The sequence below is a fragment of the Nicotiana tomentosiformis genome, chromosome 8, assembly GCF_000390325.3.
Source record: "Nicotiana tomentosiformis chromosome 8, ASM39032v3, whole genome shotgun sequence".
In the NCBI taxonomy this organism is placed as follows: domain Eukaryota; kingdom Viridiplantae; phylum Streptophyta; class Magnoliopsida; order Solanales; family Solanaceae; genus Nicotiana; species Nicotiana tomentosiformis.
Genome location: NC_090819.1, coordinates 20,551,147 through 20,576,112, shown reverse-complemented (window position 1 = coordinate 20,576,112; position 24,966 = coordinate 20,551,147). Strand labels below are relative to the sequence as shown.

Sequence of the window (24,966 nt, the reverse complement as noted above, 5' to 3'; positions counted from 1 at the left end):
TATCTGGATATGCCCCGTGAGTCTCTAGTTTCATCTGTTCAAGTGTCCACTCTAGTGGGCGATACTATCATTGTAGACCGTGTATATCGGTCATGTGTGGTGACTATTGGGAGTTTGGAGACCAGAGTAGATCTTTTGTTGCTTAGTATGGTCGATTTTGATGTGATTTTAGGTATGGATTGGTTGTCTCCATGTCATGTTGTTCTAGATTGCCATGCTAAGACCGTGACGTTGGCGATACGGCGGTTGCCGAGGATTGAGTGGAGTGGCTCTATAGACTTTGTTCCCAGTAGAGTGATTTCATACTTGAAAGCTTAGCGAATGGTTGAGAACAGTTGTCTATCTTATCTAGCCTTTGTGAGGGATGTTAGTGTAGAGGCTCCTGCTATTGATTCTATTCCGGTGGTGCGAGATTTCCCGAATGTGTTTCCTACAGGCCTGCCGGGCATGCCGCCCGACAGGGATATTAATTTCGGTATTGATTTAGTGTCGGGCACTCAGCCCATTTCTATTCCACCGTACCATATGGCACCGGCGGAGTTGAAGGAGTTGAAGGAGCATTTTCAGGAACTACTTGATAAGGGGTTTATTCGGCCTAGCGTGTCACCTTGGGGTGCACCAGTTCTTTTTGTGAAGAAGAAGGATGGTACTATGAGAATGTGCATTGATTACTGACATTTGAACAAGGCCACAATCAAGAACAAGTATCCTTTGCAGCATATTGATGATTTGTTTGACCAACTTCAGGGAGTGATGGTGTTCTCCAAGATTGATTTGAGGTCAGGGTATCACCAGCTGAAGATTCAGGACTCAGCTATTCTTAAGACAGCTTTCAGGACACGATATGGCCATTATGAGTTCCTTGTGATGTCTTTTGGGTGACCAACGCCCCAGCAATGTTCATGTATCTGATGAACAGTGTGTTTCAGCCGTATTTAAACTCGTTCATTATTGTATTGATTGATGATATCCTGGTGTACTCTCGTAGCCAGGAGGATCATGCCCAGCATCTGAGGATTGTGTTACAGCGATTGGGGGAGGAGAAGCTTTATGCAAAGTTCTCCAAGAGTGAGTTTTGGCTCAGTTCAGTGGCGTTCTTGGGGTACGTGGCATCCAGTGAGGGTAGTCAGGTGGATCCGAAGAAGATAGAGGCGGTGCAGAGTTGGCCCAGACCGTTCTCAGCCACGGAGATTCGGAGCTTTCATAGGTTGGTGGGCTATTACTGTCATTTTGTGGAGGGTTTCTCATCTATTGCATCGCCCTTGACCAAATTGACCCAAAAGGGTGCTCCTTTCAGGTGGTCGGAGGAGTGCGAGGAGAGCTTTCAGAAGCTCAAGATTGCTTTGACCACGCCTCCAGTTCTAGTCCTACCATCAATTTCTGGTTCTTACACAGTGTATTGTGATGCCTCGCGGATCTGCATTGGGTGTGTTCTGATGCAAGGGGGTAGAGTGATTGCTTATGCCTCACGCCAGTTAAAGCTCCATGAGAAGAACTATCTTGTCCATAACCTTGAGTTAGCAACTATTGTCCACGCCTTGAAGATTTGGCGGCACTATTTATACGGTGTCCATTGTGAAATATACACTGATCATCGTAGTTCGCAGCATCTGTTCAAACAGAATGATCTTAACTTACGTCAATGGAGGTAGTTGGAGCTTCTTAAGGACTATGATATCACCATTTTGTACCATCCCAGAAAGGCCAATATGGCAGTCGATGCCTTGTGTCACCGGGCGGAGAGTTTGGGGAGCTTAGCATATCTTCCAATAGCAGAGAGGCCATTGGCATTTGACGTGCAGGCCTTAGCTAGTTATTTTGTTAGATTGGATATTTCTGAGCGGAGTCGAGTATTGGATTGTGTGGTCTCTAGGTCTTTTCTTTATGACCGTATCAGGGAGCGTCAGTATGAGGACCCCCATCTGCTTGACCTTAAGGACACGGTCCAGCACAGTGATGCTAAGGAGGTCACTATTGGGGAGGATGGTGCATTGAGGATGCAGGGCAGGCTATGTGTGCCCAATGAAGATGGTTTTCGTGAGTTGATCCTTCAGGAGGCTCACATTTCGTGGTATTCTATTCATCCGGATGTCGCGAAGATGTATCAGGACTTGAGACAACATTACTGGTGGAGGAGAATGAAGAAGGACATAGTGGAATATGTAGCTCGGTGCCTAAATTACTAGTAGGTAAAGTAGGAGCATCAGTGACCAGGTGGGTTGCTTCAGAAGCTAGAGATTCCGGAGTGGAAATGGGAGCGGATCACTATGGATTTCGTTGTTAGGCTTCCACAGACTCAGTGGAAGTTTGATGCAGTTTGGGTGATTGTGAACCGGCTGACCAAGTCACCTCATTTCATTCTTGTGATGACTACCTATTCTTCAGAGCAGCTGGCTCGAGTGTATATCTACCAGATCGTCAGGCTTCATGGCGTACCAGTATCTATCATCTCTGACCGGGATATGTAGTTTACATCACAGTTCTGGAGGGTCGTACAGCATGAGTTGGGTACTCGAGTGGAGTTGAGCACAACATTGCACTCTCAGATGGACGGACAGTCCAAGTGTACTATTTAGATATTAGAGGATATGCTCCGTGCGTGTGTGATGGAGTTTAGGGGTTCGTGGGATCGGTTCTTGCCTCTAGCGGAGTTTGCTTACAACAATAGTTACCAGTCGAGCATACAGATGGCACCGTATGAGGCTCCATATGGTAGGCGGTGTAGGTCTCCAGTGGGTTGGTTCGAGCTGGGCGAGGCTAGATTATTCGGTACAGACTTGGTTCAGGATGCTCTGAAGAAGGTTAGAGTAATTCAGGATAGACTACGCACAACCTAGTTAAGACAGAAGAGTTATGCAGATCGGAAGGTTCGTGATATTGCATTCATGGTTGGAGAGCGGGTCTTGCTCCGAGTGTCACCCATGAAGGGTGTTATGAGGTTCGGAAAGAAGAGCAAGCTGAGCCCGAGGTTTATTGGTCCATTTGAGGTATTTTGACGTGTTGGGGAGGTTGCTTACGAGCTTGCCTTGCCTCACAGTCTAACAGGAGTTCATCTAGTATTCCATGTTTCTATGCTCCGGAAGTATCACGGCTATCCATCTCACGTGTTGGATTTCAGCTTATCCAAGTTGGACAAGGATTTATCTTATGTTGAGGAGCCGGTGGCAATCTTAGGTAGGCAGGTTCGAAAGCTGAGGTCGGAGAGTATTGCTTCTGTAAAGGTTCAGTGGAGGGGTCAGCCGGTCGAGGAGGCGACATGGGAGACCGAGCACAATATGCGCAGGCGTTATCCTCATCTTTTCAGGTATGTCTCTATGCTCGTTCGAGGACGAACGATTATTTTAATAGGGGGAGGATGTAACGATCTGGACGATCATTTTGAGTGTATTAGCCTCGGTCCCATATTTAATATTTTTCCTGTATCTGGTTTTGCTTAAGTGACTTGCCGGGAGGTCTTGTTTTTGGTTTCAGAATGTTTCGGGATACTTAGTCCCTAAAACGAAAGCTTAAGTCTCAAGATTTTGACCGTAGTCGGAAGTTTGTGAAAAAGACTCCGGAATGGAGTTCCGTCAGTTACATTAGCTTTGTTGGGTGATTTTGGACTTAGGAGCATGTCCGGACTGTGAATTTGAGGTCTGTAGCTAATTTAAGCTTGAAATGGCGAAAGTCAAATTTTGGAAAATTTGACCTGGGGGTTAACTTTTTGATATCGGGGTCGAATTCCGATTCCAGAAATTGGAATTGGTCTGTAATGTTGAATATGAGTTATGTGCAAAATTTGAGGTCAATCGGACGTGGTTTGGTATGTTTCAGCGTCGTTTGTGGAATTTGAAAGTTTGGAAGTTCTTTAGGCTGGAATCTGGGTGTAATTGGTGTTTTGATGTTGTTTTGAGTGATTCAACGGCTCGACTAAGTTTGCATGGTGTTTTAGGATTGGTAGGTATGTTTGGTTGAGGTCCCGGGGACCTCGGGTGAGCTTCGGATGCTTAACGGATCACTTTTGGACTTTGGAAGATAGCAGATATTCTGGTGTCTTGTTGCAGACATTTTCTTCATCTCGTTCGCGAGGGAGTTCTCACATTCGCGTAAGGCATCTGGGAAGGCCAGCTGAGTTACTCTTCGTGTTCGTGATGTGGTTCCTGTGTTCGCGGAGATGTGGAACCCTGGGGCTACGCGTTCGCGACATGGTCCTCACGTTCGCGGAGAGGAACGTGCAGATGGATCTTTAGGCATTTAAGCCTACGCATTTGCGAAGAGGGTCCTGCGTTCACGTAGGGTCCGCCAGTGAAAGGTACGCGTTCGCGAGAGGTCACTCACGTTCACGAAGAAGGAATTAACTGGGCAGATATAAAGATTCAAAAACGAGGGTTTGGCCATTTTTATCTAAACTTGAGTTTGGGAGCTCGGATTTTGACGAGATTTCGAGGGATTTTCAGAGGCATCGATTGGGTAATGATTCTACACTTGATTTTGGTTATATCCCACTAACCTATCATTAAGTTCATCATTTAAATTTCGAATTTGGGTTAAAATTTGGGGAAAACGAGATTTCGAGGAATTTTCAGAGGCATCGATTGGGTAATGATTCTACACTGGATTTTGGTTATATCCCACTAATCTATCATTAATTTCATCATTTAAATTTCGGATTTGGGTTGAGTGATTGAGCTATTATGACGAGTGATTGAGCTATTCTGACGAGTTGAGTGTCTGTTGCCCCGAGAGGCCGTACTTATTTTTTATTTGTTGATGCACTTAGTTGCTATCTGTCATTGTTGTGAAATTTCTGAAAGATTCTATATCCGGATTACCTGCACTGTAACTGTATACACTTATTTGACTTGAACTGCCGGATTTGAAAGCATGTCTACTCTTTGCTGGAATTATTGATAATGAACTGTATTTGTATAGCTCGTCACTACCTTCTCAGTTCCTTATTTATTCCTGTTACTTGCTGAGTTGGTTGTGCTCATGCTACACCCTACACTTCATGTGCATATCCAGGTGTGTTTGATAACGGAGGTCATTGAGTTTGTGCGCGATCGAGTATCGGAGACTACAAGGTAGCTGCCGGTGCCCGCAGACCTTGTCTCTCCTTCTATGTTTTCTCTCTTTTCTGTATTGGTACTTAGACATTGTTTGTATTAGACTGGATATCTAGATGCTCATGGCTCAGTGACACCCTGATGTCGGGCTATGTTTACGCACTTATGTTTTGGGTTTTACCCCATTTTTATGAAAAACTCGGGTTATATTAAATATCTTAATTCATTTCTATTAAATGTTGAAAGTGTTTTGGAAATGTCGGCTTGCCTAGTATCACGATAGGCAGCATCACGACGGGTTAGGTTTTGGGTCGTGACAACAATAGATCACTTCAAGATAAACAAACATTGGGGTATCAAGATCTTTCTTACCCCAGGTTATCATAATATAACTTCAACGTCAGTATAGTGGAACTAGTGTTAGCCATGAAGAATATTAAAGAAGAACGATTCCCGAGACCTATGAGGTCTGATTCCAGCTAGAGGGATCTCAATTTATGGTGCGAATACCACGGGACAAACGGTCACCGGAGAAGGGACTCCCGACATCTTCTGGAGGAGGTGGAAACGCTATTAAAGAATGGTTATCTCCGAGAATTCTTGAGTGATCAAAGCTAAGATCAATTACGGTCGCTATAGAGACAACATGGAATCCTTGAAAGCAAGAGAAGAAACCCCACGTCAAACGATCAACATGATCTCTGGGGGGAACGAAATTAATGGGGTCACTTTTTCGGCGGCAAAGAAGACTAAAATATCTATAACTCACATCAAAAGTCTCCGGGAGGATGATATCACTTTCACAGAGGAAGATGCAGATAGAACAAAATCGAGGACTCCATTCCTCCAACAGTGGATTCCATTATCCCAAAGAGGCTTAGTACTTCGAAGGATTTTGAAGAGAAATTCCCTACTTCTAACACTCGTACATGGGCTGTTAATAAGTACCCTTCTTCTATTCATCCTTCCAGTATCCCTGCTATGAAGGAGGAATGCCACTGCAATGAGTTGGAAATTATTGCTCCTGGTCTATCGGAGTGAGTGACTCTACCCAAAGAAGGTTTTACATAATTTTTCACGTATCCCTTTACTTTGGGTGCGTTTTATTTGAGCGGAGAGCTTGATTCCGTGATTGCGGAGTTTTGCCTTCGCTACCACGTATGTTTGGCACAGGTATGTCCTTCAGTGTGGAGGAAAATTTCCTACCTCTGATGCTTGTGCCAAGAAACTGGGGAGGAGCTAACCTTAGCTCATGTGATGAATCTCTATTCCCCCAAAAACTTCCGTGGGGGAATGATAAATCTTTACAAGCATGGCCATCATGCTTTGTTGTCTAGCATGGATGATGACAACGACCGTAGGTGGATGGAGTTTGTTGTAGTTGCCACCAACGACATCATTCTGATAACGGCTTCATCCTTCCCGATTTCTTGGAACCGCACTCATAAGTTCTTTATATAATATTCCTCTTACTAGATATTCTTCTATGGCCGTATCATCCTTTCACCCTTCGCATATTTAAGCAAATCGATGGCTCCCACTGGTGGTAGAAGGTTTGAACTGATGGGTTCCGAATATATTAGACGTTATAACGCCCGAAACTCGTTCGTGGAAAGAACTGGCTCTTAAATATGGGTGGAAGGCCAAAAATCATGGTAACTCTAATTTACCTTGCTTTCATATTTGTTTATGAAGAACCACGTTGAACCCTTCTGACTTTGTTCATGGAATTAGGTCTACCTGCGGGCTTTGTTGTTGTCCCCGAGGAGGACGTTCTGGCTGATCCTGTTGATGCAGCGAGGCTCAGGACTATTTACAATCGTTACTTACCTCAAACTGGTTAAATCTCTACCCCGCAATGCTCTTGCCTCTAGACTCGACCTCCAAATGCTCCGAATCTATTCACAATCAGTATAATACCATCAATACGTGCTAATGGAATGAATTCCACAAGAAAAGCTACAAAATTAGACCAAAATTCGAAATTGGTTCAAACCCGGCCCTCGGGCCAACGTCTCAAAATTTGACAAAATTTAAAAAACTAGAAAGCTCATTCACTCACGAGTCTAACCATACCAAATTTATCAAAATCCGACATCGTTTGGTCCTTCAATTCCTTAAATTACTCTCCAAAAATTCCAAGCCCTAACCCCTCATTTTCACTAATTACAATGAATAAAGAACGGAAAATCACCATATATACAAGTATTAGGGCTCAAGTAACTTACCTCAACGAAATCCTCTTGATTCCCTCTTCAAATCTCTCCCAAAAGCTCCGAAAACCGAATAGAAATGGTGAAGAATGCACCAAAATTCGCGAAGTGTGCAATATGTACCTTCTGCCCAGGCTCCTCGCACCTGCGGCCATTTTCTCGCACCCGCGCGACCGCACCTACGGTCCAAGGAGCCACACCTATGCAACTCACTTACGCGCCCAAACTCTGCATCTACGGCAAACCCATCGCACCTACGAAGGCGCACCTACGCATTTCCTCCGCTTCTGCAAAGCCTGCCCATCATTTCCCTTTTTCGCATCTGCGCCCCAGGTTTCTCACCTGCGGGCTTGCAGATGCGACCTCCAACTCGCACCTGCACATTTTGCCTAGCCCAGCGTTGCCCGCACTAGCGGCCTCACACCTGCGAGGCTTTCTTACGCAGGTGCGAAAATAGCAGTAGCAGCAGCTTCAGCTGCATTTTCCAACTTTGATAAATCCGTTAACCACCCGAAATCACCCCGAGGCCCTCGGGACCTCAACCTAAAATGCCAACAAGTTATATATCTACATACCAACTTAGTCGAACCTTCGAATCACTCAAAACAACATCAAATAGTCAAATTACTCTCGGATTCAAGCCTAAGAACTTCTAAATTTCCAAATTCGGCAACCGATGCCGAAATCAACCAAACCACGTCTGAATGACCTCAAGTTTTGCACACACATCACAAATGACACTACGAACCTACTCCAACTTTCAGAATTCCATTCCAATCCCGATATCAAATTTTTCACTACCGACCGAAATCATCAAATTTCCAATTTCACCAATCCAAGCCTAATTCTACCACGGACCTCCAAATCATATTCCGGACGCACTCCTAAGTCCAAAATCACCTAACATAGATAATAGAACCATCAAAATTCAAATCTGAGATCGTTTACACATAGGTCAACATCCGATTTACTTTTCCAAATTAAATTTCTACTTAAGAGACTAAGTGTCTCAATTCACTCTGAAACCACTCCTGTTCTGAACCAACTAACCCGATATAATATAATATAGCTGAATAACACAAAAAGAAGTAGAAATGGGGAAAATGGGGCTATAACTCTCGAAATGACCGGCCGAGTCATTAAACCTTCGAAGATACAAGACTTCAAGTGTTCCAATTTGCTTTCTTCGCATTCAAACACTGAGGGGGGAATGATATGAGGATAGGGCAACAATGATTGCTATGTCAAACGGGAACAAAAATCCGGAAACAAAATGCATCATCGGGACCGGGGACTGCGCAGCCAACTCGTAGAAATAAGTTGTATAAGATAGCCACAAGAAATGACAATTTCTTTTCTGCATAGCAAAATGCATATGTAATTTAAAAAAATAAAATGAATAAAATGAAATCCTTTTGCTTTTATCTTGTTTCTTGTCTGAACGATGAGCTAACTTTGTCATTTGAAAGTTAAACAAGTACTTCAAATGTTATTTCTGTAATGAACAGGAGACGTCCTCTTCAAGAGCACCGTAAACATAAGAGGGACCTCTCTTATAAAAACCCTCACATTAAAGGGTTGGTTCCGGAAGAATCAATGTCCGGAATCCAAAATGCCATAAAGGTAAAAATACACCCGAAGTCGCATATGAAAATGACGCCAAAAGAAAAGTGGCGCAAATATTCATAGAAACCCTCATGTAAAAGGGAAACTTGTGTAAAGATTCATGAAAACCCTCACGTAAAAGGGATAATACTCAAAACCAAAATGCTTCGAAGAAAAGGCATCCGAGACTACACATAGTAAAGTGCGAATTGAACAACATGCGCAGAATACCTGAGCAAATGCAAAAGTTAAAGGCTTGCATAAGTAAGACTCAAACGACACCTGAACAAAAAGAATAAAATATGTCTTTATTTACATGAACGGGTTAAAACGTTACAAGTGAAAAGTGGGAAAAGAAAATGTTAAACTGCAGCGCTTCCGGAACCAGGAGGAAGAGAAGTATCTGCATTGCCGGGAAGAGTAGGTGTTTCCGCCGATGGCTCAACGCTTTCCCCAGTTTGGTCTTCGACCTCATCGCCTTCCGATCCTTATTCAGTTTTAGAAAACTCGGAACCGGAATCAGAAGAACCTGGAGCATCAGACTACGCCGGGAGTCCATTTTTTGCAGCCAACTCAAGCTCTCGGGCCTTAGCAATTTCGGCATCAATATCAATGATACCAACTTCGGCCTCTTCCAAGGTTTTCCTCCTCATGCTATAAATGGAATAAGTTTTTTCAACAATGAGGGAAGCCGCTTGGCGCTTAAGTTCTTCTTTTAGTTGAATAGCCTCGGCAGAAAGGTTTTCCTGGGCGAATCTAGCAGATTTGAGGCTGACGTCAAGCTCGCGGACAGTTGAACTAAAGAGCCTATTATGCTCGATAGTTTTCCTTTACTTCTCTTCTAGCTGGGCATGTTTCGCCTCCACAATAGCAACCTCTTGACTTTTCGAGTTCAAGGCTGCCTCCAAGCTAATCACTCTTTCAGCAGAGGAAGCCTCACGGTCAGTTGCAGCAAGAACGACGTATTGGACTTTTGCCCATTTGGACTTGGCCTCATCAAAATTAACCCTCAGCGGCCTAATTTCTTGGCTGAGGGTTACCACTTCTTACTCACTTTGCTGTACATGAGCCTCCAAAACAGTGGCCTCAGTAGATCTGGTTTCCAGTTCCGAGAGGCAGAGAACAATCTGGTCCCATTCCGCCAAAAGTTGATCCCCTTCAAAAGTAAGTTCTTCCATTTCACGAATCAACCTTTGAAGGCCCTCAGAGGCAAGAAAGTTGGCCTATAAAATAAGAAGAGGAAAAACATAGAACACATTCGTTCAAAAGTAGAAGAAATGACATAGGAAAGAAGGAATGTACCGTCGCGGCGTTATGCATAGCAAACATCAACAAACACTCGCCCAAGAGTGTCTGAATCTTTACCCAATCTTTCTCTAAAGCCAAAGGCTTCAGGTAATTAGCAAGATCCACCGGCCGTGATAGCAGGTTGCACCCGGTAGAGACCGAAAGAGTAATGTTTCTCCTCCTTTGTGGATCTTCAGAAGGAGCAGCACAATTTTGCCCCAAGTTCCCATGAACTGGGGACTGTGGAAGAGGAACACCTTCTTCATGGTCAGGTGCGGCTGATGAAGATGGTGTAGCAACCGCTAGTGGAAGAGTAGACGAAGATGGAAATAATGTAGCAGTTGCTGGTGTTAGTGAAGGTGGAGATGAAGCTGATGGAGTTGAAGAGTGAGAAACAATTACATCAAATGCAGTGCTGGTTATTTAACGCTCGCCAACCAAAGACAGCAGGGACTTGGTACTCAGCCCCGCAGCACCGGTTGCAGCAATTGGGGCCCGAAAACGGGAGTTGGCATATTTTATCAAATCAGACTCTCCCCAAAGTGCCGAGACATCGTCTTCGGTTGGTGTAACTATCTCAACAGGCCGAGCATCCTGTTGATATAATGAGGATCGTCGCCTTCTATGTAAAGAAGCTCCCTCATCAACAACTTTTTCATCATCATCAATCGTCACGGTGTCTCCGACCGGCCTAGAAGGAGGACCAGTCATCATCGCCACCTGAGATGATTCGGGGGCATCAAGCTTTGCCTTTTTATTCTTTTCCCTGGCCGCGGAGGAGCGTCTTCTCTTTATTTGATTATCCTCCGGCCGGGGACTCCGTAAAGAAATATTTGCACCCGAAACAGGCCCAGAGATACTTGTTCGAGTAAGTGCTTCCTGAAGCAGCCTCACTGCATCAGCAGGATTAGCCAGAACGTCCTCATCGGGGACAGCAACAGAGCCCGCAGGTAGACCTAATTCCATGAACAAAGTCAGAAGGGTTCAACCAAGTTCTTCATATACAAAAATAGAAGCAAGGTAAATTAAAGTTACCATGAATTTTGGCCTTCCACCCATATTTAAGGGCTAGTTCTTTCCACGAACGAGTTTCGGGCGTTGTGACGTCCAAAATCTTCTGAACCCACAGTTCAAACCTTCCACCACCAGTGGGAGCCATCGAGTTGCTGAAATATGCGAAGGGTGAAGAGATGATACGGCCATAGAAGAATATTTAGTAAGAGTAATATTATACAACGAACTTGCGAGTGCAATTCCAAGCAACCGGAAAGGATGAAGCCATTATCGGAATGATGTCATTGGTAGCAAGTGCAACGAACCACTCCATCCACCCACGGTCATTGTCATCATTCATGCTAGACAACAAAGCATGGGGGCCACACTTGCAAAGGTTTATCATTCCCGTGCGAAAGAATTTGGGGGAATAGAGATTCATCACATGAGCTAAGGTTAGCTCCTCTCCAGTTTCTTGGCACAAACGTCGGAGGCAGGCGATCGTCCTCCATACTGAAGGACTTACCTGTGCCAAACATACCTGGTAGCGAAGGCAAAATTCCGCAATCACAGAATCAAGCTCTCCGCTCAAAGAAAACGCACCCAAAGTGAAGGGATACGTGAAAAAATATATAAAATCTTCCTTGGGAAGGGTCACTCGCTCCGATAGATCAGGAGCGATGATTTCTAATTCATTGCAGCGGCAATCCTTCTTCACAGCAAGGATACTGGAAGGACGAATGGAAGAAGGATGCCTACTAATAGCCCATGTACGAGGGTTACCGGTAGAAAATTTTTCTTCGAAATCCTTCGAAGTACTAAGCCTCCTTAGGATGATGGAATCCACTGTTGGAGGAATGGAGTCCTCAATTTTGTTCTTATTCTTTGAAGAACCACCAGGTTTGGAAGAAGAAACCATTGGGAAAAAAGAAGGTAAAGAGTTTGTGTTTGAAGAAAATTAGGAAAATGATGGAAAACAAGGATGCAAATCAGAAACTCAAGCAATTGTGAAGCGTAAAAGAAAAGAAAGTAGCGTATAAGTAATATTCTGGCGGCTAAATTCATGGCCATGATTACCTCGATAATCGGTAATGGCTGTGCTAAATTATGGGATGACGCGTATTCAGGGCATTAAATACGGAGAGACGTGCGTCTAATCAACTGTCAGCGACCTTCAGAGGGAGTTATAGTAATTCCTGCCAAAAAGGTGTTACTACCAACTTTCCGGTAACACAAAGTTATGTCACCGAAAAGCTGGGGGACTATTTATATAGGGTAAAATATGATATGATACTTGGCTGACTAAAAGGAGGACACTTGGAATCCAAATAGGATGGTTGAGGACCAAACGCAGCCACTACGCTTGTCACCGGAACGGATAACGTTCATAAAAGTGTATTAAAAATTCTGCGCCCGGTAGCATTTACTACAGAATATTCTACAGCATTAAGAGCGTTACAGAGAATTTGGCATTTATACTCAACGTTATATCTCAATCAATGATTCTCATAATTCATATTAAAGGAGGGTACGATCCTAGGACCTTCTTCACTAGACATAGCTATAAATAGTGAGCTCAGTTATCATTGTATGACACACAAAGTTTCTGGCAAGAACATATATTATATTTTATACAAAACTTTATACAATTTCATTCTCTTGCTTTCTGATCCCATTATTGCTGTGTTCGAAAAACCGTGTTCACGGAATCACTATCTTTGCTATTTCATCTACATGCCAAGGTTAAGTACTGCGTATTTTTTCGATTATTATATTATTTCAGGATCAAATTAGTTCACTTGTCTAGAAACCACGTATAAATTCAATTGTACCGTTTTACGGGTAAACAAAATTAAATCAGGGTAAAAGATGAATAGGCAGATAAACAAGAAGGGTTTGTTAGATATCCAGAATAACTGAATAAGATAACTGTGGATCTCTCAAGTTCTCAAGCATGCCATTGCCACATCACCGATAGTGGCGCAAAAGACGACCTCGTGACATTGACCTCAACAAAAACTATGTTACTCCTCTCCCATTTTCATATACTTTCTTTCTTAATAAATAAGTCTCAAATAAATAACATTGTTCTCTTTCTGAAACTTATTTAATCTTAGTATTTACAATTTCTCTTAATGACGTGATTTTTTGCGACCCATTTGATTTAAAAGTTAATTCTTTTATAAGAAAAGAGGAAATGTAAAGACATGAAACTCTCATCTCTGTTTATTTAACCGAATAATTTTGTTACTTTGCATATATTTGATCTATATATCAAAACTCTTCTTTAATTTCTTACATATTCACATAAAAGAGGACGGAGGACAAATGGTACTCCGTAAGAATAAAGTAAGGGCCGTATGATTTGAAGTCACGTTTATGTTGGGATTAGTTATGCTGATATAGTTATATTTAGATTAGTTATTTTGGAATTAGTTATTTAATTCTGGTATTATTTCTTATTCACTGTTTGATATGTTGTATTAATGTTGGGATTACCAAATTTACTGTTTTATCCTGAGATTACTATTCTACCTTCTAGCAGATATAAGTTATCTCGGTACAATTTTTAATCTCGGAATAACTTATCTCATAATTAGTAACCAAATAAGGGATAAGATGATACTGAATTTTTATCTCAGGATTAGATTTTGCTCATCCATCATACGACCTTTAAAATTAAAAATAATTCAGTTATACTCTCCTGCTGTCAACTATAGTTCCATTTGCTCCTCTATATAAACCAGCCAATACCTCTTTCATTAATACACCTACACCAAATATAGTTCCTTCTCACTCCTTCCCTTTCTCTCTCTCTCTATCATATAAATCTTTCCTCCCAAAAGAATCATGAGAACAGACATAGAAAGCCTTTGGGTTTTTGCTTTAGCTTCAAAATGCAAATCTTTCTCCTCCTTAAACTCAATTATTTTCCCACTCTTTCTTGTTCTCATTTGGCTAGTTATGAACCTTATTTACTGGTCTTACCCTGGTGGTCCTGCTTGGGGCAAACACAAATTGAAAAATAATTCTTCTTTAGTGTCAAAACCAATTCCAGGCCCAAAAGGGTTTCCTATAATAGGAAGTATAAACCTTATGGTTGGTTTAGCACACCACAAAATATTAGCCATGGCAGAAAATTTACAAGCCAAACGTTTAATGTCTTTTAGCCTAGGTGAAACAAGAGTCATTGTTACATGTAATCCAGATGTAGCAAAAGAAATACTCAACAGTTCAGTTTTCGCTGATCGTCCAGTTAAAGAATCAGCCTATAGGCTAATGTTTAATAGAGCAATTGGCTTTGCTTCTTATGGTGTTTATTGGAGAACACTTAGAAAAATTTCAGCTGCTCATCTTTTTTCTCCTAAGCAAATTATAGCCTCTGAAAAACCAAGGTCCCAAATTGCAAAACAATTAGTTACTATGTTTAAAGACAGTCCAAATGACATTTTACGTGTTAGAGATGGTTTAAAATTGGCTTCTTTAAATAATATGATGTCTTCTGTTTTTGGAAAATTTTACAATCTTGATTCTTGTAATATGGAGATTGAGGAGTTGATAAAATTGGTAGATGAAGGGTATGAATTATTGGGTATGCTTAATTGGTCTGACCATTTATCTTGGTTATCTGAATTTGATCCACAGAAAATTAAACAGAGGTGTTCAGAGATTGTGCCAAAAGTGAATAAGTTTGTGAGAAGGATTATTGAGGAACATAAGGCTCAATCTGGTGAAAATCATCGTGATTTTGTGGATGTTTTGCTATCTCTTCAAGGTTCAGAGAGTTTATCAGAATCTGATATGATTGCAGTACTTTGGGTAAGCGAACTTCGTGTCAATTAGCGCGGAATTTAAGGTGAAAAAGCATTTTGAAACTCGTGATCTAAAATAATTTATATATATATATGTGTAGTTATATATCGTTTCATTAAGAGTCAAATTATAAGATTAAAGTTATATTCTTTTTAAATTTAGAAAAGGTCATTTTTTTTGGAACTGAGTTAAAAGAAAATAGGTTCATTCTTTTCGAAACATAGGGAATACAAAACAAAACGAACATAACTAACCAGTTCTTTTTCTTCTTAAATGACTAGTCCTTTTCGAGAATTTTTGCTCCTTAATATCTTTTGGCTACTCCGTCTCATTTGATGGTGTTATTTATACATCATTCCCTTTTACAATTTATAATTTAAGAAAAAAATCTTTTTAGATCTCTTATGTGTAAAAGATAGATCTCTTACGTGTAAAAATAAATCTTTCATGTGAAAAAAAATAACTTAGGTCAATGCAGGCAGTAACACACTTGGAATCAGCACGTTTATGATTTCATAATCACAATTGGATTGGAAGAAACTACCTCTTCTATTTCTCTTCTTTTTTAATCGGGACCATGGCGCATTTGCTCTTCGATTCTATTTTTATTTAAATACGTAAAAAAAATATCTAATATGTCCAAAATGCTAATTAATATTCTTTTTGCTTGTGGGGATTTATAGAAGAATAACGAACCATAATCGAAATAGGCTGCAACTAGTTATCTATCTTTTTTTTTGGATATTAGTTTGCACTTGTTATGTGTAATTACTTTTTACTAATTTTCACATCATAAGTGTATAAATATTGACGTTTACTTTTATGTGTCGTATTTGCAGGAAATGATATTTAGGGGGACTGACACCGTGACAGTGTTGCTAGAGTGGATATTAGCACGAATTGTCCTTCATCCGAATGTTCAGTCAAAAGTCCAAGCCGAGATAGACAGAATCGTCGGTAGATCACGAGCCGTAACAGAATCCGACATAACAGAGATGACATATTTACCTGCGGTAGTAAAAGAAGTACTCAGGTTGCACCCTCCTGGCCCATTATTGTCATGGTCCCGGCTTTCGATAACGGATACCATAGTGGATGGTTATCACGTGCCGGCTGGGACCACGGCCATGGTGAACATGTGGGCCATCACGAGGGATGCAGAAGTTTGGACCGACCCTCTTACGTTTAAGCCCGAAAGGTTCGTGTCCAAAGCTCATACTGACGTTGATTTCTCGGTGTTAGGGTCTGACCTAAGATTGGCACCATTTGGGTCCGGAAGGCGATCTTGCCCTGGAAAGACACTTGGCTTGACCACAGTCACTTTTTGGGTTGCAACGCTTTTGCACGAATTCGAGTTTGGGCCCGGTAGCAACGTTGACTTATCTGAGGTATTGAAACTCTCTTGTGAAATGGCCCACCCACTTATGGTCAAGATCCGATCCAGACGTACTACATCAAATTAAATGTGATACAATATTTATTTTTAAAAAAGGCAGTTCCTCTTTATATTCGTCTACTGTTTGGTCATTTTAATGTTTGATTGTAACGCTTCTTCTTCTTTATTTCCTCTTTTTTACTTTGCGTTGATGTTTAGACAGTAATTTTGGGTTTGCTTGTACAAATGATGGTTAAGTTAATATAAATTTCAGCTACGGTAAATATATCGTTCTCTCTTTTCTAGTATGTGCATTGACGTTTGCCGCGCACAAGCATAATGAAGGATCTTCTCGAGAAATGCTCAATTATCTATAGTTAATAATTTTAAGAGACAAAAACCACGTTCTCTTTGTTTCAAAACGAATAACATCATTTCATTATTATTCCGTTTTAAAATAATTGACACTTTTTAATTTTTCTTAATAAAAGTATTTATAACCACGTAAATTTTAAACCACAAATTTCAAAAGTTTTACCGTCATACAAATATATGACTTACTTACGACTAAATATCTCACAAGTCTTTTTTTTTTAATTAAAATTTATGTTAAGTCAAACTATGATAATCTATTTAAAACGGAGGAAGTATTAGTAATTATTAAAATGATTTACTCTTCCTCAGTTTTATTTCTTTATCAGTTTATTTATAAAAAAAATATATTTCTATATTTAAAAATAATTTAATTTTAAACTTCTTATTTTTATCTTTAATGGATTGGTTTTTTAACCACACAATTTCATGGTATATTTCTTGAACTTTTTGACCGGCTAAATTATGCCACATAAAATAAAATGGTCAGACAAGGAGAAAATTTGTTCTAAACAAGCTTACATGTCTACAGGAGAGATTCCCATTTTGTCACTTAGAAACTAAAAACTGACCGCCGTTACAAAAATATTGAATATTGTTGATAGATAGACTCTGAATTTGAACAAAAATATTTATTTCAGCTACATGTTTAAAAGAACCGTATATAGAATATAAAAGATTCATTATGTTTTTCCACCTAATAATAAATAAAGCATAATGAATAACCTAAAGAAAATTTTCAATGTTGATCAATTATGAGAATTAGAATATTAATTAGAGAACATAAGATGACGTTGGTATGTGGTTAATTTCACTGATGGTCATTGAACTATCTTCCAATTTTACTAAAGTCATTCAACTATTTTTTGTCACTTAAAAGTAACTAAACTTTATCATTGTCACTTAAAAATTATTTTGCCTCAAACCCCTACCATAAATATGACATGTCATAAAATTTAATAAGAAAAATCCAAAAATAAATGCCACATAAGCTTAAATGGGTCATACCCACTTTAGATCCATGTCTTCCTTAATAAGATTTGACCCAAAACCCAAATAGGTTTCGATTAAAAAAAAATTAATTCCACATTAGTTTAAAATAATTATCCTATACTATAAAATTTTTGCCTTTTTATACTACTGTATTTTAACTTCACTAGAAAATTATAAATATGTTATGTGAGTTGGATACAATAGTATTTTAGCTTCAATAGAGTTATAAAATGACTCGGATAGTGCATACAAACAAAATAAGAATTTTCTAGCATAGATTATTTTAGTATAGAATAATTATGAATGTGCATTATGTAACAAAAAAGGCAAAAACTTTGAGTATACGATAATCATTTTAAACTAATGTGGAATTAATTTTTTTTTTTATCGAAACCCATTTGGGTTTTGGGTCAAATCTCATTAAGGGAGACATGGATCTAAAGTGGGTATGACCCATTTAAGCTTATGTGGCATTTATTTTTGGATTTTTCTTATTAAATTTTATGCCATGTCATATTTATAATAGGGGTTTGAGGCAAAATAATTTTTAAGTGATAATGATAAAGTTTAGTTACTTTTACGTGACAAAAAATAATTGAATGACTTTAGTGAAATTGGAAGATAGTTCAATGACCATCAGTGAAAGTAACCCTATTGGTATGCTCTATGTATTAAGTATAAGTATGTCAAATTAATAGTTTTGGATTTATGTCCACATTATCCATATCTGATCCGAAATAAAATCTCGTCATCATCTCTGCCTTGTCAAAAAACAATAGCTCAAGATTTGGAAAAGGAAGTGTGTTTACTCGTAAAATTATACAGTTGAATTTCTAACGTAGTTTATACACACGTAAAATTGTACTCATATTTTTACTCTCTACCTTTACAACTTCTTTTTCTTCTCTGATTTATCTAAGAACCCTACTTCCAAAATTCAATCCTCTCAGTAAAATCATTAAGATGACCACGTCGCCATCGAAAACTCTGGCCTTCTCTTCCGTGGAGGCCCAAAGAAGAACAAAATAAAAAAAGGTTTATGTTGAGTCTGAACCTCCTACCGTGAACTCCATCATACCCCTTCAACTTACCACAAAATCTATTTTTCAAGAACAAAAATATCTCATTAACCCCAAAAGTGACAGACACTGACCTGTTCGTGGGTACCCTTCTTTCATTCATCGTTCCAGCATCCTTGTTGTGAAGAAAGCATGGAACAATATTGAAATCATTACCCCTGATGAAATAAAAAGGGTCACGTTATCCAAACTAGGGTTCATGTATATTTATACATACCTTCACCTTGGGAGTGGGTAAAGAAATCGACCCACTAATTTTGAAATTTTCTCACCGGTACCAAATCTATTTGGCACAAGCAGGCCAATCAGTTTGGTGTACAGAGGCTTGCCTCCGCCAACTGTGTTTTGAAATCGGAGAAACCCTAATCCTTTATCAGATAATGAATCTCTATTCCCCATAGATCTTCTGTGGGGGTGTGCTAAAACTTCGCAAACGCAGTCATCATGCCCTTCTTACCAGCATTGACGACGACAATGACTGTAGATAGATGGAACGGTTCGTTATCATTTCTATCAGGGACATCCTCCCGACCACAACACCTGTCTTTCCTGAATCATGGAATCTTTTTCGTAAGTCTTCGGATATCTTTTTCTTTCTATGTTTAAAAAGACCTTCTATTGTTACTAAGTTTATATTTTCCTTATTCCAGCTACTCATTGGGAACCACCGCGGGTTCAAGATCTTTTTGTACCATACAGGACTTCCTAAGGGATCCATTGTTTTACCCCCGACATCGAGTCTCTCGATGACCGGTGGAAGCCGAACGGGTACTGCAAAATTTCCTTATTCGGAGGAGAGCTCGTGAATCTACTCTCGCTTCTGGTGAAGGTGCCTCCTCCCGGAGTCCCCATCCCAAAAACAAGAAACTAAAGAGGAAACGTACCTCCTCGGCTATGATTGGGGAGAAGAGAGTGAAAGAAACGCCAACCGGACCGGCCACAGTGATCCTTGATGATGAAGAAACCGATGATAAAGTGGTTGCCCTTCAGAGAAGAAAAAGACCTTCATCAGCTCAACCAGATGCTCAGTCGGGAGAGCCTCGAACACCACCACCGGGGGAAGTCCAGAGACTCTTTAGGGAAATGGATTTGGTTGAAAATGTCGATTCCCATTTTGCAACTCCTATCGACACCTCTTGTCAAAGGTGTTCAGTCCCTGATGTTCCTCCACCACCGACTTTTGAGCCAATAACAACTACCTCTCCTTCTATACCAACTGCTACCACTCCGCCGGTGCCATCAGAACGGATGGAAGATGCCCCTTCCCTACGGTCACCCGACCATGAAAATTTAGGAAATACTTACTCGGCACCCACTCAAGACCCTAATGGAAAACAAAATGCCATCCTTACGGGTTCGAATGAGTTCCATATACATTCCAAGCCGATGGCGCTTTCTAATTATCTGAAGCCGCTAGCCACAGAAAAAGATTGAAAAAAATGGACTCTCTTTCTACAGAGTGTCTGTTAAACAATAACATGCATTGCTCGGCACAGGTGTCAATATAATCATCCCCACCCCTCTTCATTTGTTATATTTTGAATTAATAACCTTAGATTTAATCTCTTCTGGCTAACCTTCTTGCTTCTGAAGGCCTGCAAAGGTTGACCTTGGATAAACAAGCACTTACTTCAGAACAAGATCAATTTTTGGTTGAACGGAGTTAGCTTGCTGAGTGCCTCTCGGTGATGGAAACAAAAATTTCTCAAATGGATGATCTTGAGGCCTTCTTGCAGCAATCCGAGCAAGATAGAATGGCCCACATCCAAGTGGCCGCTCAATTGCATGAAAACCTTAAGGATGCAAAGGCTAAGTGGGCTAACCTACATGATACTGTGACTGCTGCCGCCGAGCGTGAGTTTGCTTTCATGGAGCAAGTCAACAACTTAGAGGCTAGCTTACACTCCAAAACCGAGGAGGCCAATGTTGCCGAGGAGAAGAGATCAAAAATGGAGAAAGGCTCAAAAGGGCCATGGAGCAGAATCAACTTCAGTCGACCACCAATGTTGTGTTTGATTCCAAAATCAGCATTATGAAAGCTGAAAATGAAAAGCTCCAATTCAAGATTGAAAAACTCCAAGCTAAACTCCAAGACCAAGATGATTCTATCCTCTTCGACAAAATCTATGCCATATATCATACAGAGAGGAAGAATTCTGAGGAGGCCAAAGAAGGCCTTGCAAACATTGATGACTACATTTCCAAAGCTCGTGAACTAGAGACAACCGCTCTCAAGAACCTCCCATATCGGTCCACTACTTCTGACTCCTCGAATACTAACTCCGAGTATTCGGGAACCAAAGAGGAAGCTGAAGAAGATGGAGATAAGATGAAGGCCATGATTCGAAAGCGGAACAGCCTTCTCCCAATAAAGAAAATGAAGACTCTTCTCTCCCTTCGGGTTCTGGCAGCAAAAATTAATGTATATATTTTTCTTTTCTTTTGTAACTATGCCAACACTTCTTTATTGAGTTTGGAATTATAATTAATGAAAGAAGTATTCTTTTTCATTTAACTAACATAGCTTCGGGAATCTTTTCACATCCAATATCTTTTGACTACGAGCATAAATACTTTCAAAATCTATTCTTTGACTATGAGGGTTTCATAAGAGAGGGCCATTATGTTTACGGTGTTGTTGAAGAGAACATCCCTTGTTCATTCCGGCACAAGCATTTGAAGTTTTAACTAACTTTCAAATGATAAAGTAAATTAATTTATCATTCATACAAGAAATAAGATAAAAATAAAAGGACTTTGATTTATTCCCTTTATCTTTAAAAGTACATTTACATAAACATTCTTTTGGTTAAGTAAATAAAACTGCCAATACATGTGGCTAACTTGTACAACTTATTTCTACAGGGCTTATCATACAGTTTGTGGTCCTGATAAGACATTGATCCAGGTTCTAACAGTCCCCAATCTTCGTAACACTTTTAGTGTTGTCATATATAACAATTCCACCAGTGTTCAGATGCTAAGTATGAGAATTCGAACACTGAAAGTCTTGTTTTTGCGGATGACCCTTTCTTCGTCGTATGCTTTACATTGCTGCCTCATTCAATACCTTGCCAGAAAAATCCAATTGGGACAAAAACTAGACGAAGAAAGAAAGAGTGCAACACATATTTTTAGTACCAGGAAGGATCATTATCAATAGTACCTTTTGAGGTGAGTTGTGTTCCAATTGCTTGGAAATTTAACTCCATCTTGATTTTTCAATTGATATGAACCTTTACCAATTATAGCTGAAATCGGGTAAGGTCCTTTCCATGTTGGTTCCTGCTTCCCGGCGTTAACTTCTCGAGTACTTTGAGTAACCTTTCTCAAAACCAAATTCCCAACTTTGAAATATCAGAAATTTGCTATGCGGTTGTAATACCTTTTCATCCTTTGCTTTTGTGCCACAATCCACACATATGCCAGATTCCGGTGTTCTTCAAGCAGATCCAGTTTAGGCAACAATGCTTCATTATTTGTCTCCGCGTTTGCTCGGGAAGACCTTAGAGTTGGTTCCCCCACTTCTATCGGAATCAAAGCCTTTGAACCGTTAATAACTGAGAAGGGTGTTTCACCCGTGCTCGACTTCGCTGTTGTCCGATATGCCCACAACACACCCGGTAGCTCATCTGGCCATTTTCCTTTAGTATCTTCTAACTTCATTTTAAGGTTTTGGATTATTATCTTATTCGTTGATTCCCCCTTTCCATTAGCACTCGGGTGGTACGGTGAAGATTTAATTCGTTTGATCTTCAATCCTCCCAAAAACTTTGTGACTTTGGAACCTATAAACTGTGACCCATTGTCATAAGCAATTTATTTTGGTATTCCAAACCGGCAGACGACATGACATGATCCCATATAAAATCGATCACTTTTCGTTATCCGATAATTTGTTAAGCACCTGCTTCAACCCATTTAGTAAAATAATCAGTTAAAACTAAAAAATATTTACTTTATCAGGTCCTTATGGTAAGGGACCGACTATGTCCATCTCCCATTTAATGAATGGTCATGGTGAAACCACCGAATGCAAAATATCCACCGGTTGATGAATTAATCGTACATGGCATTGACATTTATCACACTTCTGTACAAATGTCTTTGTGTCTTGCTCTATTCGGGGCCAATAGTAGCCAACTCTTATTAACGTGAGAACCAACGAGTCTGCACCAGAATGGTTCCACATACTCCTACATGAACTTCCCTGATCTTGTATTCAGCCTGCGATGTCCTTAAACACTAAGCTAATAGTCCTTGGAATGACCTCCTGCATAATTGTCCGTCAACAAGACAGTAACGAGCTGCCTTGGTCTGTAGTGCCCGGGATGATTTTGGGTCTTTAGGAAATTTTTCATGCCTTAGATATTCTAAAAACTCATTCCTCTAATCCCAAATTAATTTGGTTGAGTTAACTTCATAGTAGCCGTCCGCATCCAACACTGAATGCAACAATTGAACTTACCGCAACAAAACTGGATCCTTTCATTTTCGTGGACGAACCCAAATTGGCTAATGTATCTACCTTAATGTTTTCCTCCCTTAGAATGTGGATTATTGACCACTCCCTGAACCAGGAAAGTAATTCTTCAACCTTGTTTACGTATTGTTGCATGCGCCCCTCCTTGATGTCAAAATTTTTGTATATTTGGTTCATCACTAGCTAGGAGTCACACTTTATTTCAATGACCTCGGAACCTAATCCCTGAGCTAATTCAAGTCCTACAACCAAAGCATCGTACTCGACTTCATTATTAGTTTGTGACACAGTTCTAATGGCCTGTCTAAGGGTTTCCCCCAAATGAGTGATTAATACTACCCCGAGACCGGACCCTTTTACATTGGAAGCTCCATCTGTAAACAAGGTCCAAAATCTTGATACCGTACCTGGTACCAACACTGCTTCTTTAGCATCTAAAGGCATTAATCCCGGACTAACGTCAACCACGAAGTCGGCCAAAACTTGTGATTTGATTGCAGTTCTAGGCTTGTATTCAATGTCGAATTCACTAACTTTGACTGCCTAATTAGCCAACTGACCTAACAACTCAAGCTTATAAAGGATATTCCTCAAGGGAAAGGTTGTCACAATGGCTATAGGATGACATTGAAAATAAGACCTAAGCTTTCGAGAGGCAACTACGAGAGCTAAGGCCAAATTTTCAAGGTGCGGATATCGTGTCTCTCCTCTTGATAATACTGTATTAACATAATAAACGGGAAATTGTGTACCTTCTTCTTCCCGGACCTAAACAACACTTACCGCTACTTCTGAGACCACCAGATAAATTAGTAGTTGCTCACCTTCATCCAGTTTTGACAACAAAGAAGAGCTAGACAAATACCTTTTTAGATCTTTCAGTGCATGTTGGAATTCCAGATCCACACGAAATCGTTCTTCTTTTTCAAAAGTGAAAAGAAGTGATGGCACTTCTCCGAAGACCTCGATATTAACCTGCTTAGAGTTTCCAATTTACCGGTCAACCTCTGTACTTCCTTCACACTTGTTAACTAGTCCAGGATATCCTCGATGGCTTTGATTTTATCGGGGTTTACTTCGATTACTCTTTGAGAGACCAAAAACCCCAAGAACGTATCGGAGCCAACTCCGAAGGCACGCTTCTCCGGGTTGAGCTTTATGTTGTATTTTCTCAAAATATCAAATGTCTCTTGGAGATATTTTAGATGATCTCCTGCTTTAAAAAACTTAACTAACATGTCGTCAATATAAAATTTCATTGTCTTCCTATCTGTTTTTCAAATATTTTATTAACAAGCCTCTAATAATTGGCTCCGGCATTTTTAAGCCCAAAAGTGTAATGACCTGGCCGGTCATTTTGTGTATTATATTATTGTCCCTCTATTTTATTGCTTCTTATATATTCATTTGTGTTTATGTGACTTTCCGGGATGATTGGATTAGTTTTGGGGGAAGTTTCTATGTGAATTGGGATATTTAGTCCCAAGGTTAGAAGGTTAAGTTGAAAGAGTTGACTGGAGTTTAAATTTTGTATAGACGACTCCAGAATGGTATATTCATAGTTCTAATAGATTCGTATGTTTATTTTGGACTTAGGCGTATGACAGGATGTTGATTTGGAGGTCCGTAGTTTGATTTGGTGCTTTTTGGCAAAAGTTGGAAAGTTTGGAAGGTTGAAATATTTGACCGAGAGTTGACTTTGTTGATA

The 24,966-nt window shown here is 40.1% G+C and overlaps 2 protein-coding genes across 2 annotated transcripts; both read left to right on the top strand.

Moving 5' to 3' along the window:
* Window positions 1–525: 525 nt before the first annotated feature.
* Window positions 526–6,086, top strand: LOC138897156 (uncharacterized mitochondrial protein AtMg00860-like). Its single transcript, XM_070183114.1, has 3 exons — window positions 526–659; window positions 989–1,426; window positions 6,017–6,086. Exons 1-3 carry the CDS (start codon window positions 526–528, stop codon window positions 6,084–6,086), a joined length of 642 nt encoding a protein of 213 aa, XP_070039215.1.
* Window positions 6,087–13,902: 7,816 nt separating this feature from the next.
* LOC104108220 (cytochrome P450 78A6) lies at window positions 13,903–16,617 on the top strand. Its single transcript, XM_009617204.4, has 2 exons — window positions 13,903–14,962; window positions 15,796–16,617. The coding sequence occupies exons 1-2, from the start codon at window positions 13,994–13,996 to the stop codon at window positions 16,417–16,419; spliced, it is 1,593 nt and encodes a 530-aa protein (XP_009615499.1). The 5' UTR covers window positions 13,903–13,993; the 3' UTR covers window positions 16,420–16,617.
* The last annotated feature ends 8,349 nt before the right edge of the window (window positions 16,618–24,966 follow it).

Bases quoted from the DNA above. Each gene is read 5' to 3' on its own strand.
- LOC138897156 (XM_070183114.1), top strand. From the start codon at position 526: ATGGCACCGGCGGAGTTGAAGGAGTTGAAGGAGCATTTTCAGGAACTA. The intron at 660-988 runs GTGCATTGATTA...GTACTCTCGTAG, and splicing joins AAGGATGGTACTATGAGAAT to CCAGGAGGATCATGCCCAGC. The intron at 1,427-6,016 runs GTGTGTTCTGAT...TCATCCTTCCAG, and splicing joins GCCTCGCGGATCTGCATTGG to TATCCCTGCTATGAAGGAGG.
- LOC104108220 (XM_009617204.4), top strand. From the start codon at position 13,994: ATGAGAACAGACATAGAAAGCCTTTGGGTTTTTGCTTTAGCTTCAAAA. The intron at 14,963-15,795 runs GTAAGCGAACTT...TCGTATTTGCAG, and splicing joins ATATGATTGCAGTACTTTGG to GAAATGATATTTAGGGGGAC.